This window comes from Centruroides sculpturatus, unplaced genomic scaffold, assembly GCF_000671375.1.
Source record: "Centruroides sculpturatus isolate CEXI.00-Female unplaced genomic scaffold, Cexi_2.0 scaffold764, whole genome shotgun sequence".
NCBI lineage: Eukaryota > Metazoa > Arthropoda > Arachnida > Scorpiones > Buthidae > Centruroides > Centruroides sculpturatus.
In genome coordinates this window covers 302775-318873 of record NW_019384991.1, presented here as the reverse complement: position 1 = coordinate 318873, position 16099 = coordinate 302775, and the positions used below count along the sequence as shown (strand labels likewise).

General features: G+C 33.0%; 1 protein-coding gene across 1 annotated transcript in view; it reads left to right on the top strand.

Moving 5' to 3' along the window:
- Positions 1–3725: 3725 nt before the first annotated feature.
- The window catches only part of LOC111633024 (serine/threonine-protein phosphatase 2A catalytic subunit beta isoform), a 43701-nt gene continuing 31327 nt past the window's right edge, over positions 3726–16099 (top strand). The window contains exons 1-3 of the mRNA XM_023377550.1: positions 3726–3979; positions 9293–9502; positions 13912–14085. Coding sequence (XP_023233318.1) covers positions 3878–3979; positions 9293–9502; positions 13912–14085 — 486 coding nt within the window. The 5' untranslated portion in view covers positions 3726–3877. The remainder of the gene's footprint in view (positions 3980–9292; positions 9503–13911; positions 14086–16099) is intronic.

The window sequence follows — 16099 nt, the reverse complement described above, 5'->3', positions numbered from 1 at the left end:
TTGTGAAGTTGTGGATTGTCTACTGGAGCGAACGACTGATGGAAAACGAAAGCAAAGTATCTTAATCTTTGTTAAACGTTGCAACTTTATTTATATACTTAAGTGTAATGAAATTAAATAAAACTTTATTATTTTTGTATAATACAATAAGCGTTTTGCGATTTTATATATGAAAATAAAAAAAGTAGCGTATTTTTAAGATTTGTAGCCTGAAGATAATTATCACTAGCCCAAAAAGTAGCGTGTCGCCCAATTTGAAATTTTTGTAGCGAGAGCACTTAAAAAGTAGCCCAATCCGCTACTTGTAGCCCAATCTGGCATCACTGGTCCGTTCCCCCTCATTCTTACCCTCAGGGCTCCCCTTTTCCCTTTGTTTCCCAAGTAGGTCAATTCATTCCACGTGGTTAGAAGTTTCTAGAATGTTCCATGGAACAAGGAACAAAGAGGGAAGAAAAGAGATAGGAAAATATCTACATATTTTCGTTTTATACAACAGAACAATATGGTGGTACACCACACACTGACGCCTGGATCTTTCTGACACTCCGAAGACTCTAACGGAAGTCCTCCATCTTCTGGAACCTTCGGATATTCCGAAGATTCCGGCGAAAGCCCACTGACTTCTGCGTTCGGAAAAGGATCATTTGTCTCTCCCTTTCTCTCCTCAACCTTTTCTTCGCTTGGAGGTCTTTGTCCGAAGATCCTTCCAATCCACCTCCATAAACTTCTCTTTTTACTCATTCTTAAAAATCGCAAGAAAACCCTCCAACAAAACGAAAGCGCTTCGAAATAATAATCGAAAAACAAAGATATTGTTGGCGCGCATCAACGATTCTTTGTTGTCCATAGAACTTAATTCATTTTAGAAATTCCGTTTTTTACTCCTCATAAGGACTTATATCAGTGATTTAAAATATTTTAACACTCACAAGCCGACAAATTTTCTCTAAAAACTTTAAATCAAAAGAATATTTCGAGAGAAAAATCAGAAATTTATTATGTATTTTTACATTTTAATGTATATAAACTTTAATTTCAATTTATTTGTACGACAAGGATAATCATACCTCTGTATAGCCTCTTCCCATATAGCGCCGTTCTCCAATGTATACTGTCCTGAATACTGTCAACGAATCTTTTTCTTTTTTAAATCTTTCCGCCCTTTGGGCACTAATAGGGCCTCTTATACCAAGCCCATTATGGGTTTTTCAGGCCCACAATGGGGCGCCAGGTGGTGACGGACGGACCCGACATATCTGGACGACCACTCCCCGAAAAATTCATGGAGTTTTATCCGCCCGTCAGGATTCAAACCCGAGTCTCCTAGAGCCGTAGGCTGACCGCTCTAGGGAACCTTAACCGATCGGCCATCCAGCCATATCAACAGATTTTTCCCATTATAACTTATTTATGAAAAGAAACATTTCGGTATCTGTGAATTTGTAAACATACGATTTTCCATCACGAATCGTACGCTTATCATCAAATCACGTGATTTTCAAATTCCTGACTTTAAGTGAGTGGCGCGTTATAGATTCATGAGGCCCCAGACAAATTTGAATTAGAAGGCCACATATACAGTGTTGACTTCAAATATTTTTTCCGGTGACTTTTTGGGGAATCCCCCTCCCTGTATCCTGGTTCTTTTTTTGTTCTAGCCGAGGATATAGAAATTTACATGTTAACGAATTCGGTTAGTTCGAATATGACTTTCGAACTTAGCAGTGAAAATTCTGTCCGAACTGTGATATGCCTACGTTAACTCATTTGTTTAGATCGAAGTGCCTCCGTGCTATAAGAGAACAATAGACCAAGAACAACTGTAATCTGGAAAATATGGCTTTGCTTTTATAGTAACACATTTTCGAGTGTCACCTTACCTGCGGCGCCCACTTATGGCCAAGCGGCTCCGTTTCCTGAACACTGGGAGTACAGTCGTGGGTTCATCCCTCGCCGGGTCGGGCTGGTCACGTGGTATTTTCTGGGTTTTCTCAATGTTTGTAACGCGGTCAAGGTGGCAGCCTACCTCTCTGGAAACCCGGGATCAAATCCGGAAGGGTCAAAAAATCCCCAGGAATTTTTCGGGGGGTGGTCCGTTCGGATATGTTGGGCCCCGTCCCTCACCACTCGGTCGCCCCATTGAGGGTCTGGTCGAACCCATAATGGGCCTGCTTTAAGAGGCCATGTTAGTGCCCACAGGGCGAAAAGAGTAAACAAAAAACAAAAAAAAGCCTGACAAGGGGCCAGTTACCCTTAAAAAGATCTCCAAAAGGCATCCCCCTTAGGTAGATCGCCCAAGTGTTGCGTTGCCGTAATCTAACAAGCAAACAGATGATGATTTCGATAAATAGGAGAAACAAAGCCAAGTTTCTAAATTACATAGTTAGATTGAAGAATGACATTTTCGTGAAGTTTGCAATACAACGGAAAGGTATGGACAGGCTCAAAATAAAATTGATATTTGAGGTGAATTCAAAATTACCCGGATTTCAAGTCGCTAGTCGTATTGCATCGTATGTATATCCACTACTCAAGCAAGCGTCGAGCGATTATTTTTCGCTCTAAATGACAATCGACTAAAAATGAAAAATGATTTTACTTTCTGCTATTCTTATTTTATACAATGAATAACGAATAATGGCGTTTTATTACTGTAATATAAAGTTTATTATTATTATTTTTTTAATTCTGGAGTTAAAAAACGTAGAGTTAGATATACTGTAATTATAAAATACCAAGAAAAATACGTCTGATACACTCGAATACGAATACACAAACGGATAAAGTTTCTACAAAACATGATCAATTTGATAAACTGAAATGAATAGTAATGTTTTATGAGTGTATTTGACAACTTAAAATATTATCCTAAAACTAAATGGCCAGGTGGCCAAGGCAATAAAAACATCTGGGTGATGAGGCGTTTCGGGAACGGATTTGAGGGCGGGGCCGAAAAACCTCAACAATTTTTCATCGGATCACGGTTCCTTTTAAATTTTAAATTAAAATATGTACTTATAGGGCAGTAAGAGTTCAAAATTAAAAAAAAAAAAACTATTAGAAAATTTATTTTTAATCAGTTATGTTCAGATGAAATAATTGATAAAAAAGAATTTTTAACGACAACAAATTTTTTCTCTTAGCACCCATAAAGACTAAACTAAGATTTTATTTCTTTATCAGATTACATGCTAAAAGTAAAATTTCGAACCAAAATAACAGAAAAGTGCAAGCATGAAATTCTTATATAAATACTCCATTTTATTATTCTTAAATTATTCAAAATAATTATAAAATACAGTATAAATTCCATTAAATTTGTGTCTATCCAATATTAATCCCAAACTCCCCGAGAATTATTTTCGTCGTATATTTACAAGTGTATTGCCAAGTGAAATATCATTGTCTCCGTCTATTGACCTTTCACAATCGTGGATTACTAACAAGGAAGAAACGGCGAAATCACTCGGAAATGAAAATCGAACCCAGACCCTTCTCGACGGAAATCGATACGATATACTTTCGCGCCGACGCCTAAGCGACCGTAACAACCAATCACCAATCATTATGTATAAAATAAATAAACTGCGATAAAATAATCTTAATCATAAATATTATTTTCAGAATTAATCGAGAAACTGAAAGCTTTTAATTAAAATTTCGTATTAATTTTACGGGAATAAAAAAAAAAAAAAAAATCAGAAGATAAAAATTGCCCATGACGTCATAGGTGTACGGCCATTTTGGTTAATCGAAAATTACCGGTTCTTACTGAAAGAAACAAGTTTTTTTTAGGATCTGTGTGATAATTACCTTTTGATAGTAAATCATATTACGAATGTATATATAAAACAGATAAATATTAAGTGTATATAGAATGGAAGATAAATCTGCATTAAAAGAGTTAGATAGTTGGATCGAGCAACTGAATGAATGCAAACAACTCACAGAAAATCAAGTCAAGACCCTTTGTGAAAAGGTAAATAACTTTGCATTCATCCACTTCGTCTCGTTCAACTCATACAAATTATTTAAATTCAATTCGTGTAGATTTTTATTGAGAAAATTGCTATTACAAATTATCATGTCTAATGATAAAACATTAAAAAAAAAAAAAATTTNCATAATAAAAAAAATTACAAATTTTTTAATAAAAAAAAATATTCAAACTGAAAATAAATTTTATAAGCATTTAATATCGGTAAGAAACAAAATATAAATTTTACAAAAGACAATTTTAGCCATTTAACTTGCAGACATATTTCCAATAAATGCCAATTAGCTTAAGAAATATACCGGTAACATTATTACAAATTAACATTGGTATATGAATCGATTAATGCTCAAATCATTACATTAGGAAGTATGAAATGTCAATATGTTTATATGAAGTGAAAATATTCCATTTAAGAATTTCTTGAAATTTTTAAGAAATCGATGATTAAACACTTTCGACATAAACTTACAACAATGTCATTTATGCAAATTACACGAGTTTTTTTATTCCTAAACTAACCTTTCTGTTCTTCTTTGTCGTGACCCATAATTTTTATCCATCTAGCTTCGGAATTATCTAATATTTTTCGTCTTCTGATCTCTCTCCTACGAGCGACTTCGTCGATATCCGCCATCATCAACACCAACACATCTTTTGGTCAAAGTTGGCAGCTCGGAAATAGAGTAAAATCAGACGTTATAAATGTTGAAGAAAATTGATTATTAATATTACTTATTTTAAAATATTTTTTTATAAATTATTAGGAAAATAAATTTCGGTATGAAAGACGTGTTTTAAAATTGTAGTATATACAGTATACATGTATTTATAGAGAAAAATGTATCGCGTGATAACGATATCTATTGCAAAATTAGTGTTTAAATTAAATTCGTGAAAAAAATCAGAATTCGGTATATCCTTACGGAAATTTTTTTAAAATTTAATAGAATTGACATGCCACAGAAATCAAAAATATAATTATTCCAGTTCTTATTTTTCTCACAAAAATAATTTTTAAATCCGGAAAAGATTCCGAAAATTAAACAATCCTCGTTAGATGCTCTCTTTCGATGTCAGGCTCAACAGAGACGACGGCACTGATGGGGCTTTTTCTGCTCTTCCAAATTTTACCGCATCTTCCGTCGCCTTCATAGCACCGTCGTCATAGTTCAAAACGGCCTTCGCACAGTCTTTTGACATAACGTATCAAACTCGCTCGAGCGAGCTTATTCTTAAAATACTTCACACCCCACTTCAATGGCATCAGAAAGAAGGATATACTGTGCTTATTGTATACTGTCCTGAGTCCAATTGCAAAATTTGGGACCTCACTTTTAAAGGGTGCAATGTAGTCGCATCACGCCCATCTTAAATTCTGCTTTGAGAATCTCACTAAATCTTCTTCGGACGGTTTCCAGTACATTATATACGGAGGCGGCGTTTCTCCGTGAGGGGGAGACTACAGAAGTTTGGAGAAGGGAGACATGGAGCCACTCACTAAGGCTCAAACTCTATGCTATCTGATCTGGGCAGTACCCAGTCTAGCTTTTTATCGCTGGCAACAGCTATTCATCACCTGGATTCAAGCCTTTCTTTGGCAAAAAGGCATTAATCCAGCGAGTATATACGTTCAACACTTCTTATTGCTATCCCGGTTCAACTTGGAGGATCGTATCATCGTAGACACAATATCATTCGTGGGTCACCAAACATCTTTGCACGAATATTTCAATATATCGCGAAGAGTAAGTAGTCCAGATAGCTTATTGTATCAGTAGTAAATTTAAAAATAAATTAGTTTTTATATCCATGGATTACTAGATTTTTTTCTTTTTAACACTTTTACCTATTGAAACTTAATAATTCTTGTACCAATGCGTTTCGATTTTCATAATTAATACAGTCTGAACATCAGTAACCTTTTAAATACAGCCAGGCAGTTGTAATTTTATATTGGTTAATTTTCAATGTTATTTACCCGTGTCTCACTCTTTTTGGACCACCGGTATAGTGCCTACCAGAGTAAAAAACATGCACGTAGAATGCACACTGTAGAATGTAGGGGTAGTGAAAATATTTAGAGGGGGCGTCAGAATTAAATTGCGCCTGGGGCCTCTCAAGTGCTAAATCCGCCAGTGATTGCGAATTGACGTTTAAAATGAGAAAATCGAGTCCGAAGATTTGTAAAACGTATTTGAAGCGTTATCAAAAGTAATGAATCAAGTCGAAAACACTCATATAGGCTACGCAGCATATTTATATTTTTAAATTAAATTATGCTAGTCAACATATGTCAAACTTTTGTGTAAGTACAAATAATTCATACAGATGAAGATATCAGAAATTATATAAATGAGTAAAAATAACGCACGAATAATGACTCTGTTATCATTGAAATGTAGTCACAGAAATTCATTAATTTGACACAGAAATATGTCCAACAGTGGATAAAACCACTGAACACTAGTAATTAGTTGGTTACGGGTTCACGACTCGTCAAAGTCAAGAAATCTGCACGTGGCCAGCCCATGTGGAATTTCCCATTTGTAACACTTATGGGCATAGAAACTCCCATAGAAAGTTCTCCCGGAAGTCATCCCTCTCAACAGATCGCCCATGTGTCGCGTTGCCGTATACAAACAAACCAATCGATATGAAATATACGAAATTCAAACATAATACGTTGAAATATTTATACATAGAAAAATTGTAATTACAAGTAATTTAGGAATAAAATCATTCTGGAGTGTAGAAAATTTTAAATCGCCAAATAAACGCTACTTAAAATCTACTCCCAACAAATTGACATGAATTTGGTCTATCCGTTCATTTGATTGATATTAAATGAAATTTTTATGTCGGAATATGAAAAATAAAAACAAAATTCTTCAAAATTGCATGTTTTACAGTGGTGAATATTTTCCTTCCAGACACTTTAAATTTGGATTAAAAATTACACAGAATGCAGATAATACAGAATTTCATTTTTATTATCTAAATATATAAAATTGCTTGTCCTGACTGACTGAATGACTCACTGACTGATTCATCATCGCCCAGAGCAAACCGCTTAACCTAAAGAGGTAAAATTTGGTAGACAGTTAGGGTACGTCATGGAAACGCACGCTAAAGGCTGGTATACACGGTAAGGAAATCCTCAAAGGATGTGCTTAACAGACGAAAAAAACTCGGATATAACTGGCTGGATCGAACATAGTAATTTACAAAACTTATTAAAATATCTCCCAGCGTATAAAGCGATTAATCCTCTCCTCCCCGCGGGGAGGAGAGGTAGAGCATTAAGGCTTAACCGGAAAAACAGCTTCTACTGTACTATTTTAGATGCGATTTTTTTGTTTTCAACTGCGTTTAGTCTTCATTGAGTACTTAGGTGTATTAAATTGATAACATTTCAGACACTGTTATAAATATTTTTATCTATTTCGATTTTAAAAATGTTCGATCCGTTTTAAATTCAAATTTGTTATTGCACATTGGTTCGATTATAGAACGATTTTAAACATTCCAGAAAATTGATCAAATTGAAGATAGTTTGTTTGATTCTCGGTAATTCTCTTCAGCGGTAGGTGTTATATAACAATTACTATGGTTATTGAAATATTGAATGTAAATGGGGTTTGCTAGCAAAATTTCCGCGGACGAAGTTGCGGGTAACAGCTAGTATTGTATATTCATCTATAAATACAGTTAAATACGAGTTTCGAAATTTATGGCTTTACAATCTATTTAAAGTTGTCAAAATCAGTTCATTGGATGATGTATAATGAAGAGACAGAATTTATCTTTAAACAACAAACATCAGAAGTGATTGCTATATTATATTTGAATATCCATTTACGTATCATCCTTCCGTCACATCCAGGATTTTAACGTCGTCATATATCCGGAGCAAACTGTCACATTCGGGTTATTTGTCAAATCCGGGTGTTACTGCCAAGTCCGGGTTAAATGTCCGATCCGGGAGTCTGTCACAAATCGATAAAAATCTTTCCACTTGACCGGCGCCTGCTTTAAGAAGGTACAGCGCCAGAAGATCTCTCTTTCGTCTCTCAAAAACTACGCCAATTTCCTTCTCGAATTACTCTGCAATGTCTGCAAAATTAAATCCAAGATTAAATATTTCGTCAAAGAAAGAATCGAATGAAGAAAACGCGCAATCTGCCAAAATGTGTACTTACCCAGATATTGGCTATCGTATCCCTGGTTGCAATATTGTTGAAAGTTGTTTGAATAAACATCGGCTTTGGATTTCTCGCCTCTACCGAAACAACAGAAAGAGAAGTTCCAGCCTTTCTTGGACTTCTCTTTATTTGCAGGCGGACCTCTGGACGTTGCGCGCTGGGAATTGGCTTTCATTTCCAGCTCCTTTTCGTACTTCATAAAAGCCTGTCTGAGTCTTGCTAGCTTGGCTTTGTCCCAATGAATCTTGGGATTCTCTCGCTCTGTACGTTCGGGAGGATGCTCTGAGGACTCCGAAGAAGGTCCACTTGTGGTCACCGAATGGTGAGTTGTTAAAGGAAAAAGAAAAAACAATTAAAAAATGAGAAAAAAACTTTAATTTCACTGGTTGGTTACTTTAGGTTCTACAGGATCGTTCGATTCCGACACTCCTTTTGGTAGTGGGCTAACCCGTAAGAACAAAGAATCCCCACGCGCAGGTAGGAATGTTGATACGAATTCCGTGACAAAATTAATATTTTTACCGACAAATTCAATCGCGACAAATAACATATATATATATANTATTTAGCTATTTTAAACTTCAAAATGACTGTTTTCTTATTAGAACTGTTATTGATCGATGGATACTTCTTTGGACAGAAGTGACGGATTTCAGTTTAGCCAACCAAAGAATACAGTTTACTTTCTCTTCTAGAGAAGTCATGGGTCAATAACAGTTCTGAAAAGAAAACAACCATTTTGAAGTTTCAGGAAAAAATAATGGGTAAGAAGAATAGTAATCAATTTTTGAAATAACAGAAAAAAAAACTAGACAAGTCTGGCTTGTAAATTATTTTTTACAGATTAATTTTATTGTGTATAGTTCCGAAACTATTAATATTTAAAAGTGCATACAGACTTTATAGACACCCTGTATAATTATGCTAATAAATCGTGATTGTAACACCATTACACTATTATGTTAATTATTTTATGTGATTGTTGGTGTGAAGTGTCTTTTTATGATTATTTTTTATGTTTAATTTTAAAATTAACATTTTATAATATTAAAATTTTATGAAATGAAATATATAATTTATTATTATTTTTCAGGCCAAAGAAATTTTAGCTAAAGAATCAAATGTTCAAGAGGTGAAATGTCCTGTTACTGTATGTGGAGATGTTCATGGCCAATTCCACGATTTAATGGAATTATTTAGAATTGGTGGTAGATCACCTGATACAAATTATCTTTTTATGGGAGATTATGTTGATAGAGGTTATTATTCTGTGGAAACTGTCTCTTTACTTGTTGCATTAAAGGTAAGAATATTAACAAAAATAAAGTGAATAGTTTTTAAAATATTGAATAGTAAAGGCAAATAAGCTTATAAACTTAAATTTACAAAACTTTAGGAGAATAGTGTGAAAGTTAGTCAGATGGTGAAAACATTGAATACTGAAATTGTGTAATATCTGTTGCTATCTATCTTTATCTTTCACATGTAATTTTAGATATTATAGAACAGGCATAAAGATATTTAGTTTATATAAAAATCATAATCAAATTTTAATTTACCATAAAAATACTTATCAGGTATGAATTTGTTTTTAATATAGATCAGTGTTTCCCAAAGTAGACTTAAATTTTTTCACAGATAGCAATATTCTGATACATCAATATTTGTAATTTTTATTTTTATTTTTAAAAAAATTGTAATTTCTCAATATTGATAAATGTTAATAATTTGATTAAAGCATTTCAATATGAAATAAGTAATAACTTTACTGAAAGTTTTAATTGATTTAATAATTATAATCAGATCATTTATTTTATTGAGGCAGAGCATTAAAAAAGCTGCTTCTTTGTGGCTTATAGAATTGCATTTGTTCTCAAAACTTGATCAGTTGATTTTGATAAAACTTTGTCATTTTCCATTAATCGCAATGAGGAATCCAAAAATATAATAAAAATGGGGAGTCCATGACTTCATTTTCAAGATACAGTGGTCCATTATTCCTGATGCAATTGAGCATGCCTAATGAATATAGGAGGCAAAAAATAAGAAAAAGTATTGCATGTGCCTAATGTAAAATGGGCACGAAACATGATCATCTCTCTGTGTTTGATAAGTGCAAGGATTGTCTATGGCCAGCAAGTGTGAGGATCATCTCATCTGTGATGGCAGGCACAATGCAGAAAGAGCAAGGATTGTTGGTCCACGTACATCCATTGCATGGATTGCCTCTTTCTTTCCAACATTGCTTCAGTTCTATTGTGATATTGTTAATAGTCATCTTACCCCCAGAGATCATCAAACAAATTTGGAATATCAACCCAACACTTCTTCTTTATCTTTTCAATATTTGCCTAAATTTCAGCATCTTTCCCAGGGAATGAAAGCAAGACAAGTTGGTACTAGTCCCTAAAGTAAATAAACCTGGAGATTACAGACCGATTTCCCTGTTACCTGTGCTAGGGAAAGTAATGGAAAAACAGCTTACAAACAGCTCTCTTGGCACCTTGAGTCAAATAACCTACTGAGTGACAGTTAATATGGTTTTAGAATGCAAAGGTCAACTGTTCATGCTATCACAATGGCAGTCAACATCAAAGGCCTACTTGACAGAAATAAATATGTTTTGGGACTTAGTATAGACATTCAGAAGTCATTTGACAGTGCATGATGGCCACTGATTCTTTATAGATTCAGGCAACTACAATGCCCCACAAATATCTACTGATGAAAGAATATCTTCATGAGAGAACTATTGCCATAAAAACAGGAAATATTACTTTTGAGAATGAGTATAATAGAGGCTGTCCACAGTGCTTGGCCTGCAGATTGCTTCTATGGTTTGTCCTTTTCAATGATTTTTTGACCCAGGATTTTGGGTAAGACAAAATTATTGTGTACACGGATGATGCACTCGTGTTGTAGACAGGTAACTCTAGAGCAGAACTCAAAAGGCAAGGAAAGCAGGCTATGTCAAAAATAATCAAATGGGGAGGAAAAACAAGCTGATCTTCATTCCAGGAAAAATGACAGGAATTGTCTGGAACAAGCCAGGCGGTCAAAACTTTTACAAGAGAGTAGCGACAATTCGTATGGGGTCAGAAAGTATAAAAATAGAGAAAAACATTAAATATTTAGGGATTACACTTGACTTTAAGCTTCTTTGGACCACACATATTGAGAACATTTGTAAGAAAACAGGATTAATCTTTTAATTTTTCTCTAAGGTTGCTAAAAGTAAATGTGGAGCTTTACTCTTATGCTATGGACTCAATTTATAACATGATATTTATTCCAATAATTACCTATGCCTGGTCAGTTTGGAAAGAAGCCACTTACAAAATATATAATAAAAAGAAACTAATATCAGTCCAAAGGAAAGCACTACTGATTCTCACCAAAGGTTACAGAATGACTCCTAACAGCCTCCGAATAATTGCTAGAAAAGCCCCCATGGGTCTTGAAATCAAAATAAAAATGGAAACTGAAATACGATAATGATGTCACCATCGGGGATGAGAGACTTAAAAAAGACAATTTTGAATAGAAGATTCTTTACACACTTATCCAGAACCCAGGTAAAAGAAAATATTTTTACTTTGAACCATTGATAGACAATCATATAGACATATACACAGATGGGTCTAAAATTGACAATAAAGGTAGTGCCAGCTATGTAATATATCATAAGTATACAGAAATTGAGAGTAAACTTCTTAAATTAGATGATACATTCAGTGTTACACAAGCAGAACTGCTGGCAATTGCCACTGCAGTGGAAGACTGTATTGCTAAATACCCACATCATAACATTAACATCTGTTCTGACAACTAAGCAGCTATTCATATAATTCAGAACAATGATACTTATTCAATTATGAATAATATTAATACTATGCTACAAAATTCAAATGGTGCCTTCTTCCTTAATTAGCTGAAAGGACACCAGGGAAATATTTATTGGCAATGAAAGCCAACAAATTAGCAAAGAAGGCAGCCACCAACCAAGAAAACACCATAATATACAGCAAATTACCACCTGTGACAGGATTAAATGCTATAAAAAAAACCATATTTTAAAAGAATGGCAAACGTTTTGGGACAACTTTCATAATGAAACAACTTAATCTTACATATCAGACATTAAAAGTATCTACAAGATGAATTGGCTCAGAATTGATCACAATATGATGAACCATGGCTGCACATATTGATCACAATTTATAATGAACCATGGCTGCTTTCAAAGACTTACACAGGTTCAAAATTACTGATAGTGATAAGTGCTCTATAGGGCAGTTGAACAGGTGGTGGTCTCTTCCACTACCTGTTCGACTACCCTATAGTCGAAAAAGAAAGGAAGGACTTACAGTAAATTTTAGGCTACAAACATATAGATTGGCCATGTAATAAAAGTCTTTCAAAACTCTTATAGACATATTTCAAAGGGACTATAGTGCAAAAATTATACTGAACATTGTCGGTTTTCTGGGAAGCTACCCAACCCTTTAATGTGTTAAGTCCCATGCTTTGTAATGACAGAGTCCACTCTTGCCCATACCATTTGTTTACTGTTCACTATCTCTTTTGTACAATGACGACTGTATGTAGTTTGCCACCCAGTTGTACTAAACGGTACTGGGTATGTACAGTACATATCACTTGTACCTGATTAATAAAAATAAAAAAAAAGTCATCTCATGACTTTGTCATAACTGCTTGAACCTTCTCTTAACAATCTAGTCACTACTTAAATAATGTAGTTTTCAGTAACAATATTTTTAATTTAAAATTTGTTTCAAAATTCTTTAGCACTTGTTAATGAAATAAGCTTATTGAGTTAATATCAGTATGATGTGTCTTTGTGATGTTATTTCTAGACACTTTTGTGAGTTTTTTATACATAACCATTAATTTTTCTTTTGAAGAAACTGCTATACCAACTTTATATGCTTAACTCCTTATGCAATCAATACCAATGCTTATCTGTGATATGAATACCTCCATCATTGTTTCTTGTTTATATGGGGTGATAAGAAGTCATTTTAAATATAAATTCAGGTTATGTGTGGTTTTCAGGTTTACAGATTAAATTTTCCACAAAATACAAATACATTTAAAATTTTCTTGAATTAAGGAACTTTATTCTCAAAATAACAATAACATTTCAGAAAAATTTATTTCCAATACTTGTAACTTACAATGAAATGAATTTCTAAGAATTTGCTTTTGCAATTTTTCTTTGTTATTTATTATAATTTGAAAAGGAAAACATACATTAATTTTAATTCTTGCAAATTAATATAAATATTTCTTATTAATTTGGGTAGTTTACATTATCAATATCAGTTATTACATATATCAGTAATGTAAAACTAGCTAATATTTATCAATATTTGACCAAAAGTATCTTATTGATATATGATATACTGATGCATATTGTCAAAGTTATCCCAAATTGGGGATCTGCAAGTCTATATTCTAGTCCCAGAAGGCCCATGAAATGTTCAGATGGTATCTAGTAATATGTATTAATTTTCCTTAAATATACTGATTAAATCATTTTTGACTACTAAGCTCTATAGACACTATAGAGCTTAGTAGTTTGGGAACCACTGATATATATTATAGTGATGGTATACATTGATAAAATTTAAAATTCTATAGTATTTTGGTTAAAATATAATTTAATTTTTAATTATATGGTTTTTTTAGGTTAGATATAGAGAAAGAATAACAATACTTAGAGGAAATCATGAAAGCAGGCAAATAACTCAAGTTTATGGATTTTATGATGAATGTTTAAGAAAATATGGAAATGCAAATGTGTGGAAGTATTTCACTGATCTTTTTGATTATTTACCACTTACTGCTCTAGTAGATGGTCAGGTGGGAGTTCTTTCTATTAATAATTNTAAATGTAAAACATAAATTTATTATTTCATTATCTATTTAAATAACATTCAAACTTCACAATTAAACAAAAACTCATTAATTTTTAACAAAAAATAAAATAAGAACCATTTAAAATTTTATAGAAAGAACAAAAAATATTTCTTACATCTAAACCACATTACATTTATTTCTTTACTAACAAAGTTGTATGTAGGAAGAAATAAGAAATAAATAAACTAAATACGAAAACTTTATTTTTCTTATTTCACTTTTCAATATGATATTTGGTTATACATCAATTTTCTTTTTATTATATTCTGAAGGAAATTTTGCATAATTTGGCAGCCCCCCGGCAAACTTCTTATGGATCCCCAGGGGGCCACAGCCCCGTTAAGAAATACTGGTATACTTAATTAATTATACTATCAGACATACAATGCTATACATTCTAGTTTTTTAAACCTTTTTGGATAATCTAGTTTTTTCTGTAATTTGTCAGGAGGTAAGTTGTTAGAACACCTCCTTAAATTTAATAATTATAAAGAAATAAATTACCATTTTATCTTTGTTTGGTCAGAGTGCTTCTTAACTTCAAAATGACTAATGACGTCTCCCAAGTACTTTTAGGCTATTCCTATTTCAACCCATGTTATCTGCAATGTTGTTAACTTCTGTTTTGCGCTGTATTTGTATTCTGTTTATATCCATCTACTAATATTCCTTCTTTACTGAGTAGTTATATCGTGTTTTGGTTTCAATGTATCCACAACGTATATCATATTGTACATATTCTCTTGTATATGTCTAAGTCTACCTCTGTATGTATTTTTCTGTATTTTAATTAACAATTATGTAATCAAAATACTTTTTGGTGTATTCCATTACCTGCCGCCTATCTTATGTTTAGCATCAGTTATTAATATGTATCTATGTATTTTGTATTCAGCATTTTATATTTTGTAACTTGTTCTATTTTAATAAATTCCCCATGCGGCACACAATTTTCCCTTCCCTTTCCACTCTTCAACATTTTCACCCTCTTGGCCTCTGCTACAAATCTTTCTCTCATTCTCTCCCTTCGTATTTTCCTTTCATCCCCTTTTAAAGGCTACAGCTACGAGTACGGCCTTCTTTCCCTTTCCTTATTGTATTGTATTGTATTGTATTCCTATTTCAATAAATAATTCTATAACTTCTATATCTTATTTAAATTTGTTCTAATAAAAGTTCCAAAAATGAAATGTCTTTGTTGTTTCAGAAAAATGAAGCAGACAAACTTTTTTCAAAATTGTCATTCAGTGCCTTCTAATTTTCTTTTTTTAACAATCACTTCCACAGTGTGGATAATGATTCTGAGTCATTATTAATCATGTTTCTTCTTAAATAAATAAATTTTTATATTTATAATTATTAAATTTAATTATCAAGAGATGGCAAACCAACTGCCTACCATCTGGCAAATTACTTGGTAATTTTTTACTGTAATCTGATAAAGGAATCTAGTTATTTGTTTAATATTTAAAGTAATACAGTAGTACCTCAGGATACGAACGCTTCAGCATACGAACTTTTCAGGATACGACATGAAATTTGAGCATATTTTTGCTCCACGGTATGAACAAAAACTCACCATACGACATTACATTAGTTTGCAATGCCACCACCATGATCACATGTTCCTTCTGTTCATCAGTCTCAGTCCATGTATTTGATTCGTCGTGGAAGGATCTCGCTCGATAAAGGAAATCTTGAGGTATTATCAGAAAGTGACTAATTTTATTGAAAAGAAACATTCCAAAAAGGTTCACATTGGCTCAGTTTAATGACATTTGCCTAAGTCATTTTAGAAACATTTTAAAAAGTAGGCAAAGCCAAGCCTCTTTGGATAGATATTTTACCAAGCGACCTCTATCCAGTGAAAGTGCTGAAGGAAGTTAAGGAAAGAAAGCAAATAAAAAATTTAAAAAACATATAAAACAGAAAAGATAAAAAAATTAGTGTTAAGTTA